Below are 12,854 nucleotides of genomic sequence, written 5' to 3'. Positions count from 1 at the left end.
CAGTGGCCTTCAATGGTAGAAAAACTGGGTTAAAATTCGGTCATTCCTCTAAAAGAAGAATGGAAGCAAAAAAACGGTCCCCATCTTTCTTTTAAAAGCCTTTGTTAGCAGGTGAAACAGTAAGGAAAATTATTATAGGGCGTTAAGGAGATTTTTCAGTTATTTTAATACATTTAATTATTTTAGTTTTAATGAACGTCTATTATACTTATATTAGAACATACTAGCGCCTGTGAAAATTGTGATAGATACATATATAGAATTATACGCTTTCAATGTGCCTATGATGAAACTATGGCTTATTTCATCCGTATTGCGATTGTTAATTGTAAATGAAGAAACCAATCAATTCTTAATGGAGTTCTTTTTAATTTTAAATACAGGTTTAAATGCCACTACACGTTTTTTCCTTAAGATTGTATAATATACTATACATATGTGTACTCAGAAATCTAAAGAGAAGTATATAATTTAATATGTAATGTATACAGAAGCGAGAAAATCCTAAAGTAGGTACATTTTAAACTAAATTTATTCAGTTTTGAAAGCGCAACCAATTTTCATAAAATTTGACATAGGTACACCTTAGCTATCACGCAGATCAAAAGTGTTCGTATTCTGTAATATCACACATGAGAAAAAGCAAGTTCTCAATGTTTGTATAACCTATATACAAAACCTCGAAAATGTAAACAAAAGGATAACGATTTAAACTTTCTTCAGAATATTTTAAGAGCCCGCGTAGGTCTGATCACGCGGTTTCATGACATACAACAATCTAAAAAAAATACAGAGCGGTTCTTACTTCGCGTTAACGATAAGACGTGAACAATAATTCATTTATGGTCGCCAGTTTCATTCTAAGAGCAAAGGCACAATACAACATACAAATAATCTCCACTAAAAATATGACAGAAAGAATTAACTACTATCTCAATTAAGAAAGGAATAATTACATATTCACAAACATAAATGCAAGTTAATACTGTAAAATTGTGATTTTACCCTCACTATGAACAAATATTTAAATGAAGTAAGCACGTAGAACGATACAATTTTCCCAGCAATTACATTTAGTTTAGTGGCTTCCGAGCCGACGATGCTCTCTTGTATACACATTAATTTACATAACACTTTCTTGTCCCGGCTCCTGACTGCACAACATATTCTAGTATCTTCCACATAGTAAAGAGGTGTATAGAGTTAAATTAATTTATAGAATTGTAATCACCTTACAAAGAAAACGTTTTTTTTGGAACTATATTGATTGATGATCAAGATTTCCCAATAGAGGAAAAAATAAAGGTCTGTCTTCTTTTCCTTTCGTAGTTTGTATTCAAAATTACCTGAACGAATTTGATTATTTACTTTCTCAGTACTATTGAACTAGTCAAATTTCTAGTCCTTGCTTAAATTATTTTAGCGTTAAGAATAAAAACCTTTGTCAGTCAAATTACTTAAATGATTGAATTTTGAATTAGGCATGTTTTCAGAACACGCTATTAAACATTATAAGATGTGAATTACAACTCACGTATATAAAATTACTATAAAATGTTGTAATATATAATATGCTGTAATATGTAATAAATAATAAAACCAAACGAATCAATGTATCTATTTCCAGTTGATATTCATATGCACACAGCATATGCGGGCGATGCAAGCACGGAGCGGTACAAATGATCGCAATATAGTAGTTTCCGCCGGCCCGCTCCCGATACAACAAACAGCCTGTTAGCTCAACGATCATACAATTCAAACACTTCTATGTGCCTTTATTTTTCACTAGGCTCCTATTATTAAAGGATTAAACTCTTTACTTTGATTTGTAAATATCGAGTTATATAGGTAGGCGTTTTGTAATCTGTATATGTATGTAAGTATGTAATTACTGTATCAACCACGTTGCAAATAATTTTCCTATTGAAATGAGTGGCCGTAAATTAATTACTAGTTTTTCTCATTAAGTTGTACCTCTTTCTGAACTAGTGGCAGATTTAGTCATTGTTGTGCCTATCATAAATGTCCACATTTAACAGAAATCAATAAATGATTACATTAGAGATTTAATAGGATAGTATACAAATATAAAAAATAGTACGAACAACCTTCTTAGTAGCAAAGATATATGAGGACTAATCCAAAAATAACTTGAAACTACCGTACTGTACCTGTACTAAATTACTCCTCTAAGTAGCTATTAAATATGACGAAAGAGCCTTTTAACCTCGAAAAATGCAGTTTAAATTGTGCATAAATTAGTTCTAAACGGGACGCAAGGTTGAAAATCAAACTTACGATTTCAGCATTTTCTCAGTCAGTTACTAAATATTTGGAAACCTAATAATATTATTCGAGCATTATTTCGTAGAAAACCATTGTTAAATATTGATTGAAGAAGGAAACCACCCCTTGGTTGCTTATAAATTAGTCTTAAGCAATCGGATAAAAGATAACTCGAATTACCTTTTCAGTAACTGTTACTAAGCTGCGTAATTTAGAAAATAATTAAAGGACAATATCGTTCGTAGAAAACATTGTTTTTTTATCAAAAAGAATATCAAAAAGTTGCAGTTGTCACTTTTTTATACGATTCCGAACTTTTCAGCTGATCAATATTTCAAAGAAATGTATTTACATATAAAATAGTTTATTCTACTTTGTCGACAATAAGAATCTCTCGTTTTGTTTCGATCGCAAATATGTAAATAACCTTCAATTATAACGGGAACACTTACGTAACCAATATTTACGTCTAAACGTATGAAAAATTCGCTTCCGAGTCGACCTCGATGTATTTTGGCATCTTCAAACTGCGATATACTCGCAGTGCTCATTACAGTTAACGTATTACTTGAGCTATAAATTACATTGAGATATATTGGCGATAGCAATTGCTATTAAATGAATTACCGATTACTAAGATGGATGTAGTTATTGAATGTAGTATATTATGTTGTCAATAGGTAACCGTGCCAAAGATACGTCCGGCATGAACGACTGACATTTGGCAAGCGCCATGCACACGAGGAGACTGATTTGTTTTTATAAGTTCTATTGCTATGGTGGAATAAAATAGATTAATGTTATAATTACCGTCACCATCTTTCAAGCTGTGTTTGACTGCAAGAATCTAAAAGCCTGTACACATTAAAAAAAATACATATAGAACGTAAAAACATATAAAACATATATATGTTTCTATATAAAACACTTGGTACTATACTTATACTTTATACTGAGTGGCTGACTGACTAATGGACAGCGCACAGCCGAAACTACTAAGCGGCGAGGAAGTGTAGAGCAGCAATAAGATAGGATTTCTGTAAATTCCACCCCGAAGAAGAAGAAATTCCACGTGGGCAAAGCCGCGGGAGAAACGTTAGTGTGTTTATAAAATCTTCAATGCTTTACACCTTAAAGAATTGAAATACATACTTACATATAAATATTTACATCGTACAATGAAAATTTCGCGGAAAATGATAAAACCTCCCGAAATGATTTTTCCCTCCTACGCTAAGGCAGAATTATTCGAAGTTTTTAATATGAGGGTACCGTGTCTTTGGTACCGTAGTTCTCTGTGAGGAAATTCTCAGTTGCAGCTCAGTCTTAAATTAAATAAAAAGTTTTGCACGCCCAGTAATGCCAATAGACTCGTCCCCTTCATTTCATGGGAATGAAGAGCGTATTTTACGGTAGACCTCTGCCTAAAATAAAAACTGAGACAGATAAAGTTAAAAATAGAACATAACCTTTAAAACTTTTCAAATCATGGAAACATCGGCTTAGAATAGCAGGAAAAAATAAATAAAAAATAAAAAAACCTTGGTTTTCTTATTTTATATGCTCAGAGGAATATACTTCAACTAGCTTCTGCCTGCGACTTCGTCTGCGAGAAAGATTCACCTTGTAAAAAAGTAGCTTTTGTACTAATCCAGGTCATAAACAAGTTTAATCGACATACGTTTAGTAGTTTAGGCGTGATTTAATAACAGAATGTTTTTTAATGTTATTTTTATTTGAAGACCCACACTAAAAATTGCATTTTGACAAACACACAAACAACGAACACAAAGTAAAACCAGACCGTAAACTACTATTTGCGGATGGCATAATATTGTTCCGTGTGGAAATCGAACCCCCGACCTCTCAACAATAGTAATGGCGTAGCGACCACCTTAGCCACTGCGCAACGGAGGCCGTCTAAAAAATCCATTTAAACATGCGAACTTTCGCACAAATACTATTAAAAAGATACGATTAAGACGAGAACTTACTGAAATTTAATAAGGAACATATTTCTATTCGTCCATATTCTTAATCCACATATTTAAGAAACAATCTACTCATACTCAGAATATCTACAAACAAGGAAGTATGTTCTGAAATATGAAACACGCTCACTTACAACCTTCCAAAGTTTCAAACAATAATAAAGTATGTATTAAGTATAAGCGTGGCGAAGGAACAAAGTTTGGAACCGAAACCGTTGCGAGTAAAATTGTCTTGTACATAATCTATTTTGATTAATCGACTAAGACGAACCTTTTACAATGTTTTTTTTAACAGCCAGAAATCTTTTTTCAATAAGTAGGTACAGGGTACTTTCGAAACACTTTGTTTGGTGGTTGATCTCTTTAATCGACGGAACTAACGTACCTAAGAACATATTATTAACTTAATTAAATGTAGTAAAATACAAGTTAACTTTTCTAAGCTTGCGCTAATTTCAGCAGTAAACGTCTGTTCTACCAAATTTTCACGGAAAAATGAAATTCGCATGAAACAGGATGGATTATGGAATAATCAATCAATAGATACCGTCGTCACAAATAATTCCTAAATAAGAATCAGTTAGCTCATCAAATAAATTATTAACATTTTTTTACATTTATCGTCACTTTATCTATTGCATAGGCTTTACAACACTTATTTACCAATCATGAAACTGATTGCTATGTATTCACTAACTTATTTTTTTATCTAAAACAAGCCGCTCCCTTTATGTAGGAATAGTAGTAGTAGTAGAAATATCAACTATTTGCGCCATTTTAAAATAAATACGAAAGTTTGAGATAACAAATAAATTTAGCCGGCATAAATTAATGTTAAATGAAGCAACAATAACCAAATTGTAACTGTTGGCTGGTAATCAAAACATTATTGTGTGTTCAAGTCCTACGCACTTGAAATATTCATGTGGGCCGAATGGTATTTAGTTTGGCTGGAGAGTTTCACAGGCGTATTATATGGACAAACATTGTATTCAACCCTTAAAAATATCTATGAAGTTATTTTAGAATGAATATTTTTAATTCCTCTAAGTTCCTGTTTTTTTTTTCGAAAACGATCCCTTTATTTGTTCGTTGTGTATTGGTAGACGTCCGCAGTTGCCTCTTCTAAATAGCTTATTTCAATTGTATTAATTTTCGAATACATTTACATGGTCATGGGTTGTATAAAATTAACATAATCGGTAATTTATTTTGCCAGCATAATTATGTTCAAATGTCTAGTCAGCTCCAGTCCAATTACGAAAATAGGTTCGCGTCACTTTCACTTCAACATACAATCTTTAAATGTCACCTTACTACAAGAATACGAAGTTTTTAAAGTACTGAGTATTTATGTTGGTCAAGTATATTTTCTTTTAAACTAGGTCATACATTATCACAGAAGTCTTACATAAATATTGTTTAAAGTACGGTAATAAATCGAGTTGTTTTCGCTTCCTCTTCTATGAAGTTGATAGTAAACCTTGTATCAGAATGCATCAAACCTCTCGAAGGCCTTTTTTTTGGCTGAGCGCCTGATTTTCAGTAAAAAATAGTTCATAATGCGTTTACTCTTCAAAGAATATTAACGAGTGATAAACCAGTTAACGCTTAAATAAGTTCGTTACCTACTTAACTTGTGAAATACCAATTAGCAATTATTGCAATTAAGTGTAAACAACACGATCGAAATACCTAACTCCATAACAATACGAGTAATTTATAATACTCGTTAACTATTCTACTATTACTCCTTAATTTTCTTGCAAACTTACCATGATGTAGTAGATATCCCAATTCGTGAATTTATAATTAAAACAAATTTATTGCATGTACATATGTACATATATTAGACATCACCTCGATGTGAATAATCGCAATCATCCCAGGTGATATCACATATACTTAAGTGCAAAGGTCATTGTCCTAGCCACACCTATAAGGGTTCTCGAGATGATCTTAATCAATGATCCGTGTATAACCGGGTCCGGATATAAGCACCATTATTAATAACATCGCACAATATCGATCTATCTATCTATTTAACCCCGTTTCTGAGTACATTTAGCCATAGTTTATCTATTCAATAGCGTTTTTTTACATGTGTTTAAACGTTATTGAATAGATAAACTACCGCTAAAATGTACCTCAGTAACTAGTTAGCCCATTTCTACCTACCGTTGAGTTTAGGGCCCCAGTATGCCGTGTACGGTCCTACGCTTGTCTCATCATCACATAAAATAACAATGCTCAGTGGAAAAGTCGAATTCACTAAATGTAGAACAAAGATACTATTTAGATCATTTCAATTGAAATCCGTAATTCACTGACCTATTTACAAAATGTTTTCTCGTTCTCAAAAGTCAGAAATAAGCTAACGTCTTAACAAATGAATAGAAATCTTTTGTTAGTGTTTTGTTTATGTTAAAACCAAGTATTATATTTGAAGGTTACAGACAAAGTTAGCTAGATACGGAAAAGATTGCGTACCTAGATTTTTTGTGAGGACAAACAAGGAACATGTATTTAATATTCTATTCATTTAACCAGTTGTAATTTTAAATGGTTTGTGTTGAGTACTTTTGCAGTCATCATTCAAGTTTAAGTATTCAAGAATACAAAATACTTAGTTATTTTATTTTGTTATTGTATTTAAATTTCACAGCTTAAATATACAAATAGTCCATTGTATGTTTTTCAGTTCAGGGATTACGAATATAAGGTGCAATAAAAACGCCCTTTTTAATATCACTTTATGGCATCCATGACAATTGAAACTCGCTTTATTTTCACACCTGCCACGTGACATCACCTGTGAAAACAAATAATACGGAGATAAATGGAGCCGCCGACACTTGCACTCATATGGTATTCTGATGTTATGCAAATTCTCCCTACAACTCCAATACCGCTGATGCTAAATCGTACGATCCCGTTTTCAAACAACGAAAACAATGTAATCGAAAATGCTATTTTTCTGTACAAAAATTCTCAGCAATTTTTATCGAATCGTTCCACATACTGAACTAGAAAAACACAGTTGGACGATGTTTAAAGGACATATATTTCACACACGCGAATGACATATCTTAAAAATAAAGTTGGCACAAATCTCGCGTTCTGCTCGTCACAGATCATAACATTGCGATCTAGTTATTATACATCGTTGTAATTGAGTAATTTCGCTGTAATGCACAATATTACATCAACAATCATAAGCATTACAAATAGTTTCACGCAAGTGAATATCTCTGAATGCAAAGAAACGTAACATGATGTTATATAAAAGACCATCTGCGCTACTATTAGTCACGAATGCATATGGTCGCGCCGGCTGGTCAAATGGGAAACTGTGTCAGTGCGAACATTTGTTAGTTGCACACACGTCACAGATTACGTTGTCCGATACAAACACTCGTACTACTAGGTTCAAGGGGAGCCGGCCAGATCGCCGTCTCGTTCGTTCTCTATTTATAGTTCCTCGACTATTCAGATATTTGCGCTCAGTGCAGAAATGTCCGGAGTCGCGAACGACCAAAAACCCGCGCGGCGACCCTCCCAGAGAGCTTCCCGCAGGAAAAGCGCTCGGGAGAGGAAATTGCGCGCTCGCACCGCCCCGACACTCGACCCCACTGAAAATCGATGCTGCGATCTATCTGCGACACGGACAAATTAAAACCATCGACGTCAAACTCATTAGACGGTGCAATTCCGCGCAATCGACACAGACACGAGAACTTATGCAATCGTTTTCAACATCGGCGCCTGCTTACAGTGTGATGTTCAGTAATCATTTTACAGTGCGTGAAAGTGACCGGTGTCCGCGTGTCTCATACGTTTGAACTAACTCGATTTACCGTATTACGTTATTTATTTCTAGTCGGAAAACAAAATTGACATTGGTGCTATTTAAAGTGAATGCCGGATTGTTTCGGTTGGCAACGCGCCAGTATGTTTAAGAACAGCTGACTGTAAACAAACAAATTAGCGACTGGTGGACAATACTACATCATATTTAACATAAATTCTACTGCCGCAAATGAATGTCCCGATCAGTTTAATCGTATACAAAATATGGCCGGTAAAGATGAATCCAGTGACAGTGACGGTCCTATAATAGACGATAACGTTATTCGCATACAATTAAGGCAGCCGAGTCAAAGGAAGTGGGAATTGCGGACGCGCAATCTTTCCCCCGGGATAAGATTTCCCACTATACAACTTTTTGATTGCGACGGAAATCTTCTCGTTGAAACAAACGATGAAAATGTGTCTATTAAGAGTTCCGATTTTGACGATTTTTCTCTCAAAACAAGTCAGTCGTTAAAGGAGAAAGATTTCCGTCACATGATATTTAAGAAGCCTGTTAGGAAAAATAATACGATTTCGGGAGACAAAGTGTACACTCGCGTATATAAGGCGCCCCTTGTGATAAAAGATAACTGTAAGAAAAATAATGAAAGTTACATAGTACGTGACAGTAACAGTGTGGCAAACATTCCAAGTAAACTCACATTAAACAACTTTACTAATTTGCAAACAAATAGCCTCGAGACCACCCCTTTTCAGTCGGAGGGCCTCAGTGAAATAAGCAGTTACAAAAGTTCTGACAACGAAACTTGTGGCGATATAAATCAAACGTCCAAAACAGATAAGAAAACTCCTGAAAAATATTGTGAAAATTTAATTGATACTGCGAATAGTCCGTGTTCCTCCCTTTCTTCGTTAAGTGATATTGATCAGGTAATTGATGACGCTTCATCTAATAAGGAAAACGAACCGGATCTGTCACTTCATAAATCTAAATCATTTAATGATTCGTCCTTAAGAAAGTGCGTAAAAGGGTACGAGCACGATGTTTTACCACGTTCTAAATCGGGTGTTGTGTACAATCCCCCACACAATAAAATATCATTCCTAAACACTTACTTAAAAAGCTTACAGGCTCGAGTGAGCTCTAATCCGGATTGGTTTGCGTTACATCGGCGCCGAACAATTGAATATCGCCCAAATTCTCGAGCAGCGGTAAAGCGTCAAGAATTTCCGAAATCCCCTTCGGAAAAAATGTGTCGCACCTGCAAAACAGGAGATATAACTTCAGACAATGAATTCATTAATATTCCAACGGACGACGCAGCAAATTGTGTAATGAAAAAACGTCTAAAAATGTATAGACGTGGTATATCAGAGATTGCGCCTAAGCACAGAAACACAAGTGTATTTACGAAAAAGAGAAGACATTCCGTGAGTGGCACGTTTCAAGTTGTTCATACTTCCTCCTCGGAGAGTGTGGATGAAGCTGACGTAGTACTTAACCGCTTGAAGAGGAGGATACTCAGGAATAAGTTGAGAGAGAAAAGACGGAGCCTCGGCGCCAAGTTTCAATTCAGTAAGTGCTGCCTTTTAACATCCTATTTTTGTCAAACGAAAATATAGCTTTCATGATCAATTTAAACCAAACTATCTTAGAAACACGGGATTAAAATGATTTATCTAAGCAATTGCGAGACAAAACATGTTGTACATTCATTTTCGAGGTGTGGGCATGACTTTTTATTATTATGTGCCGGTTACGAGAACATTCCAATGTACGTTATCGAGAAAATAGAATTCTCCTTCAGTTCCCAAAATACTGCACATTTTTACATCAACGCGTTCTTATTTCATTCAAGGAGACTATTTTTATCCGCGACATTGATAACGTAAAGCATGTTTTTGCTCTCCATCTGTGAGAAATGTCTCAATAGCTGATATCGCCAATTGATTTGTGCTAGTTGCGTATAAAAATAGCCTACCTATTTTTTTAAAGCATTCATGTGCACGCATTGATTGATAGTTTATTTTATTGTGGACGTTCCGTAAACAATTTTATAATAAAAACAATGGAAACGTTTATAAACAAAATAATGTAAATTCATTCGATTTTCCAGCTATTTATTATAATAATTTATACAATAGATCTGTTTATATAATAAATATTAGTATAAATAATAAATGTAATAATGAAATTTATAGCGTTCCTAGAACAATAAACATAGCCGCGGTTGCTTTGTTCAAACGTCTCATTTAATAATAATGATGTCTAGTGTATTATATTCTAAGCCAAACTGACTACATTAAACCTGCTTCCTTCGAACCGTAGAATAGGCAAAAATAAACAACAATTTGTAAATAATAATTAATTATAAGTATTAAATTTTCCTTTCAATGGGAAGGTCAACGACATTACTTACTATATTTACATAACAAATATAAATATCGAATAATAAAAAGTGCCTATCAGACTCGTTAAGTAAAAATTCGGCCCACGTTGAACGTCCAAAGGAAATCCCGGTCAAAAATATTGTCCGAAATTCAGTAGTTCATTTAATACAGCCTAAGTAAATATCCTAGTAAAACCTCGGGCACTTTCAAAAGATAGAAACCTTTTGTTCCTTTGAGATACGGCGTTTGGACAAAGGGCCAAGTTATGTTAATATTACCTACATTCCATTATCTATGATTTATGCTACACTGTCACTATCGCTTCATGTTGCGAGACACGAGTATACCTGCTCCATAAATAGGTAATCTACTTTTAGAAGTTATAACGTTTTGCCTTTTACTTATTGTTTTGTTTACAGAGGCACTCAAGTGTATTATTTTTGTATAGAAAAAGTTAAGGTTTATCTTCCTACGCTGGTAATATGTCAAGTTAAAAGTAGTAAACCTTCTTTTCTTTGCGCATTTCATTTAGATTTCTTTTTATAAATATAGCCAGTAACAATTATTTAAGTCTCGTGGGTTTCAAAGGCACAAAGCACACAACTCAGAAACAATGTTATCTGAAAGCAAAATTAAACGTTTCCATGCGGAAATCAAACTTACACTATCCTGTTTAATGTGTATCTATACCCCTAGGGACTTTACCAACTCATCCATAGATATGAAGAAAAATGCAAATTCTCTGTAATCCATACAAATGTTTGTTCCTTAAGGAATTGTATCCGTAATATCCGGGAGCGAGTGACCTTTAACCATTGCTCTTAAGGTATCTTTTAAAAATATTTTTACTACAGCTTAAAAACATAAAAATCTTTGCTTCTTTCTTTCTTATCGTATGGTTGGTGGTCAACCTAGTGTCAAAGTTGTTCAAGCCGCCCGAAGGCCTTTGACATCTTTGCTACTACCTACCTACTGTCAGTACTTAAAGTAAGAAACTCAAACAAAACTTAAGAATAATAACTTACTTAATTTTCAGTTTTAAGAACTTTCTTAACAACGCCATCTCTGTATTACTACAAGAGACCGTTACGTTCAGTAACCCCTAAGTTAGAAAGAGAATGGAAGTCAAGTAGTGCCATCTAGCGGGAACATTCTAATACTATTCGTATGCTTGTTTCATACGCTTCAAAGAGTTTCCAACCCTCCTTTGTTCGGAGGACTGTTGCCTCTCAGGAATAAATTGACAACTGTGGCGTTTACAATTTCGATGCTGCCTGAAATTATGCTAAATAATACTTATACCATTTTGCGAAAGTCACTTTGAAATACACAGCAGCCAATGGCTTTAACGATGTTTAGCGACTGTACCCATAAACTAATTGAACTTTGTTATATTCAAAATATGGCTAAAAAATCCCATTTGATATATGACTCCATGTTTTCATATCCTTATTATCTTACTATGAGAATTCATTTTATTTGGCATCTGTGTCTAATTTTAGCGACAATCTCACCTTTTTTAAAATTACCATGACCTTAACCTGCATCTTATGTGTAGATTTCAGACGCACATCTAAGTAATGTATCTCTCTCTCTCTCTCTCCCTACATTATAGCAATAAAGTAGCATCGAGACTAAACGGACAATATTTTAACATTATTACCAATGTTCCCATTCCCTTATACAAGTTCACAGGTATACACAAAACTTAAAAACCGTAGCAACATAAATCGGCAACAAAAACATTTTTCCCGTACATTGGTTTAAATCATAAACGTTCTATATTGGGAAAACAGTTTTGAGAAAAATCCCAACCGCTACAGGGACTTTTTGCTTCAGATTCCATAAATCTAAGTAATTGCTTCCTTTCTTCCCCTGCCCTGTCGTCGTAGAGGGCGAAAACCGACGAAAAAGTGACTTTCGCACGAAAACTCCGGAATGTTGGCACTGAGCCAACACTTAGAGATGTCTGCATCTCGAAGCTTGTCTGCACTTCTTGATTTCTCACACATAACTTGGAATTAACTTAAAGAAATCACATTTCTATTGGGATCAACTTCCATTTCGAAACAAATGAAATCTGAAGTGCTTAAAATTAATAGCGAGCAGTATTTTTAACAGTAATAAAATAGGCTGCAAAACACAAGGTTCTTGCGCATGAGGTCAAGGCCGTTCGGGGTAACCTTTCGATGCCCAGTGCGCAAATCCGTAATGCTCCGGACAAAAACTGGCGTCGAGGAATCATGGAGCGTGTACTGAAGGATTTAGTTGTCGGCGTGGTTATTAGTGATAATTTTCTTATACAGTGTTTGTACAGCTTAAAAACAGAAACACATGATTCAGTACATGCGCATTGGCGGCGGCGCGAGT

General features: G+C 34.5%; 1 protein-coding gene across 3 annotated transcripts in view; it reads left to right on the top strand.

The window, feature by feature from the left end:
- The first annotated feature begins 7,778 nt into the window (after positions 1–7,778).
- The window catches only part of LOC142975760 (uncharacterized), an 80,885-nt gene continuing 75,809 nt past the window's right edge, over positions 7,779–12,854 (top strand). Inside the window, exon 1 of one of the 3 annotated variants that reach the window (XM_076118810.1) lies at positions 7,779–9,669. In XM_076118810.1, coding sequence (XP_075974925.1) covers positions 8,355–9,669 — 1,315 coding nt within the window. In that variant the 5' untranslated portion in view covers positions 7,779–8,354. The remainder of the gene's footprint in view (positions 9,670–12,854) is intronic. The other 2 variants (XM_076118811.1, XM_076118812.1) reach the window with 2 other exon arrangements.

Source organism: Anticarsia gemmatalis, chromosome 9 (genome assembly GCF_050436995.1).
Source record: "Anticarsia gemmatalis isolate Benzon Research Colony breed Stoneville strain chromosome 9, ilAntGemm2 primary, whole genome shotgun sequence".
Classification (NCBI taxonomy): Eukaryota; Metazoa; Arthropoda; class Insecta; order Lepidoptera; family Erebidae; genus Anticarsia; species Anticarsia gemmatalis.
The sequence above is the reverse complement of the archived record's forward strand: the minus strand, read 5'-3'. Positions and strand labels throughout refer to the sequence as shown.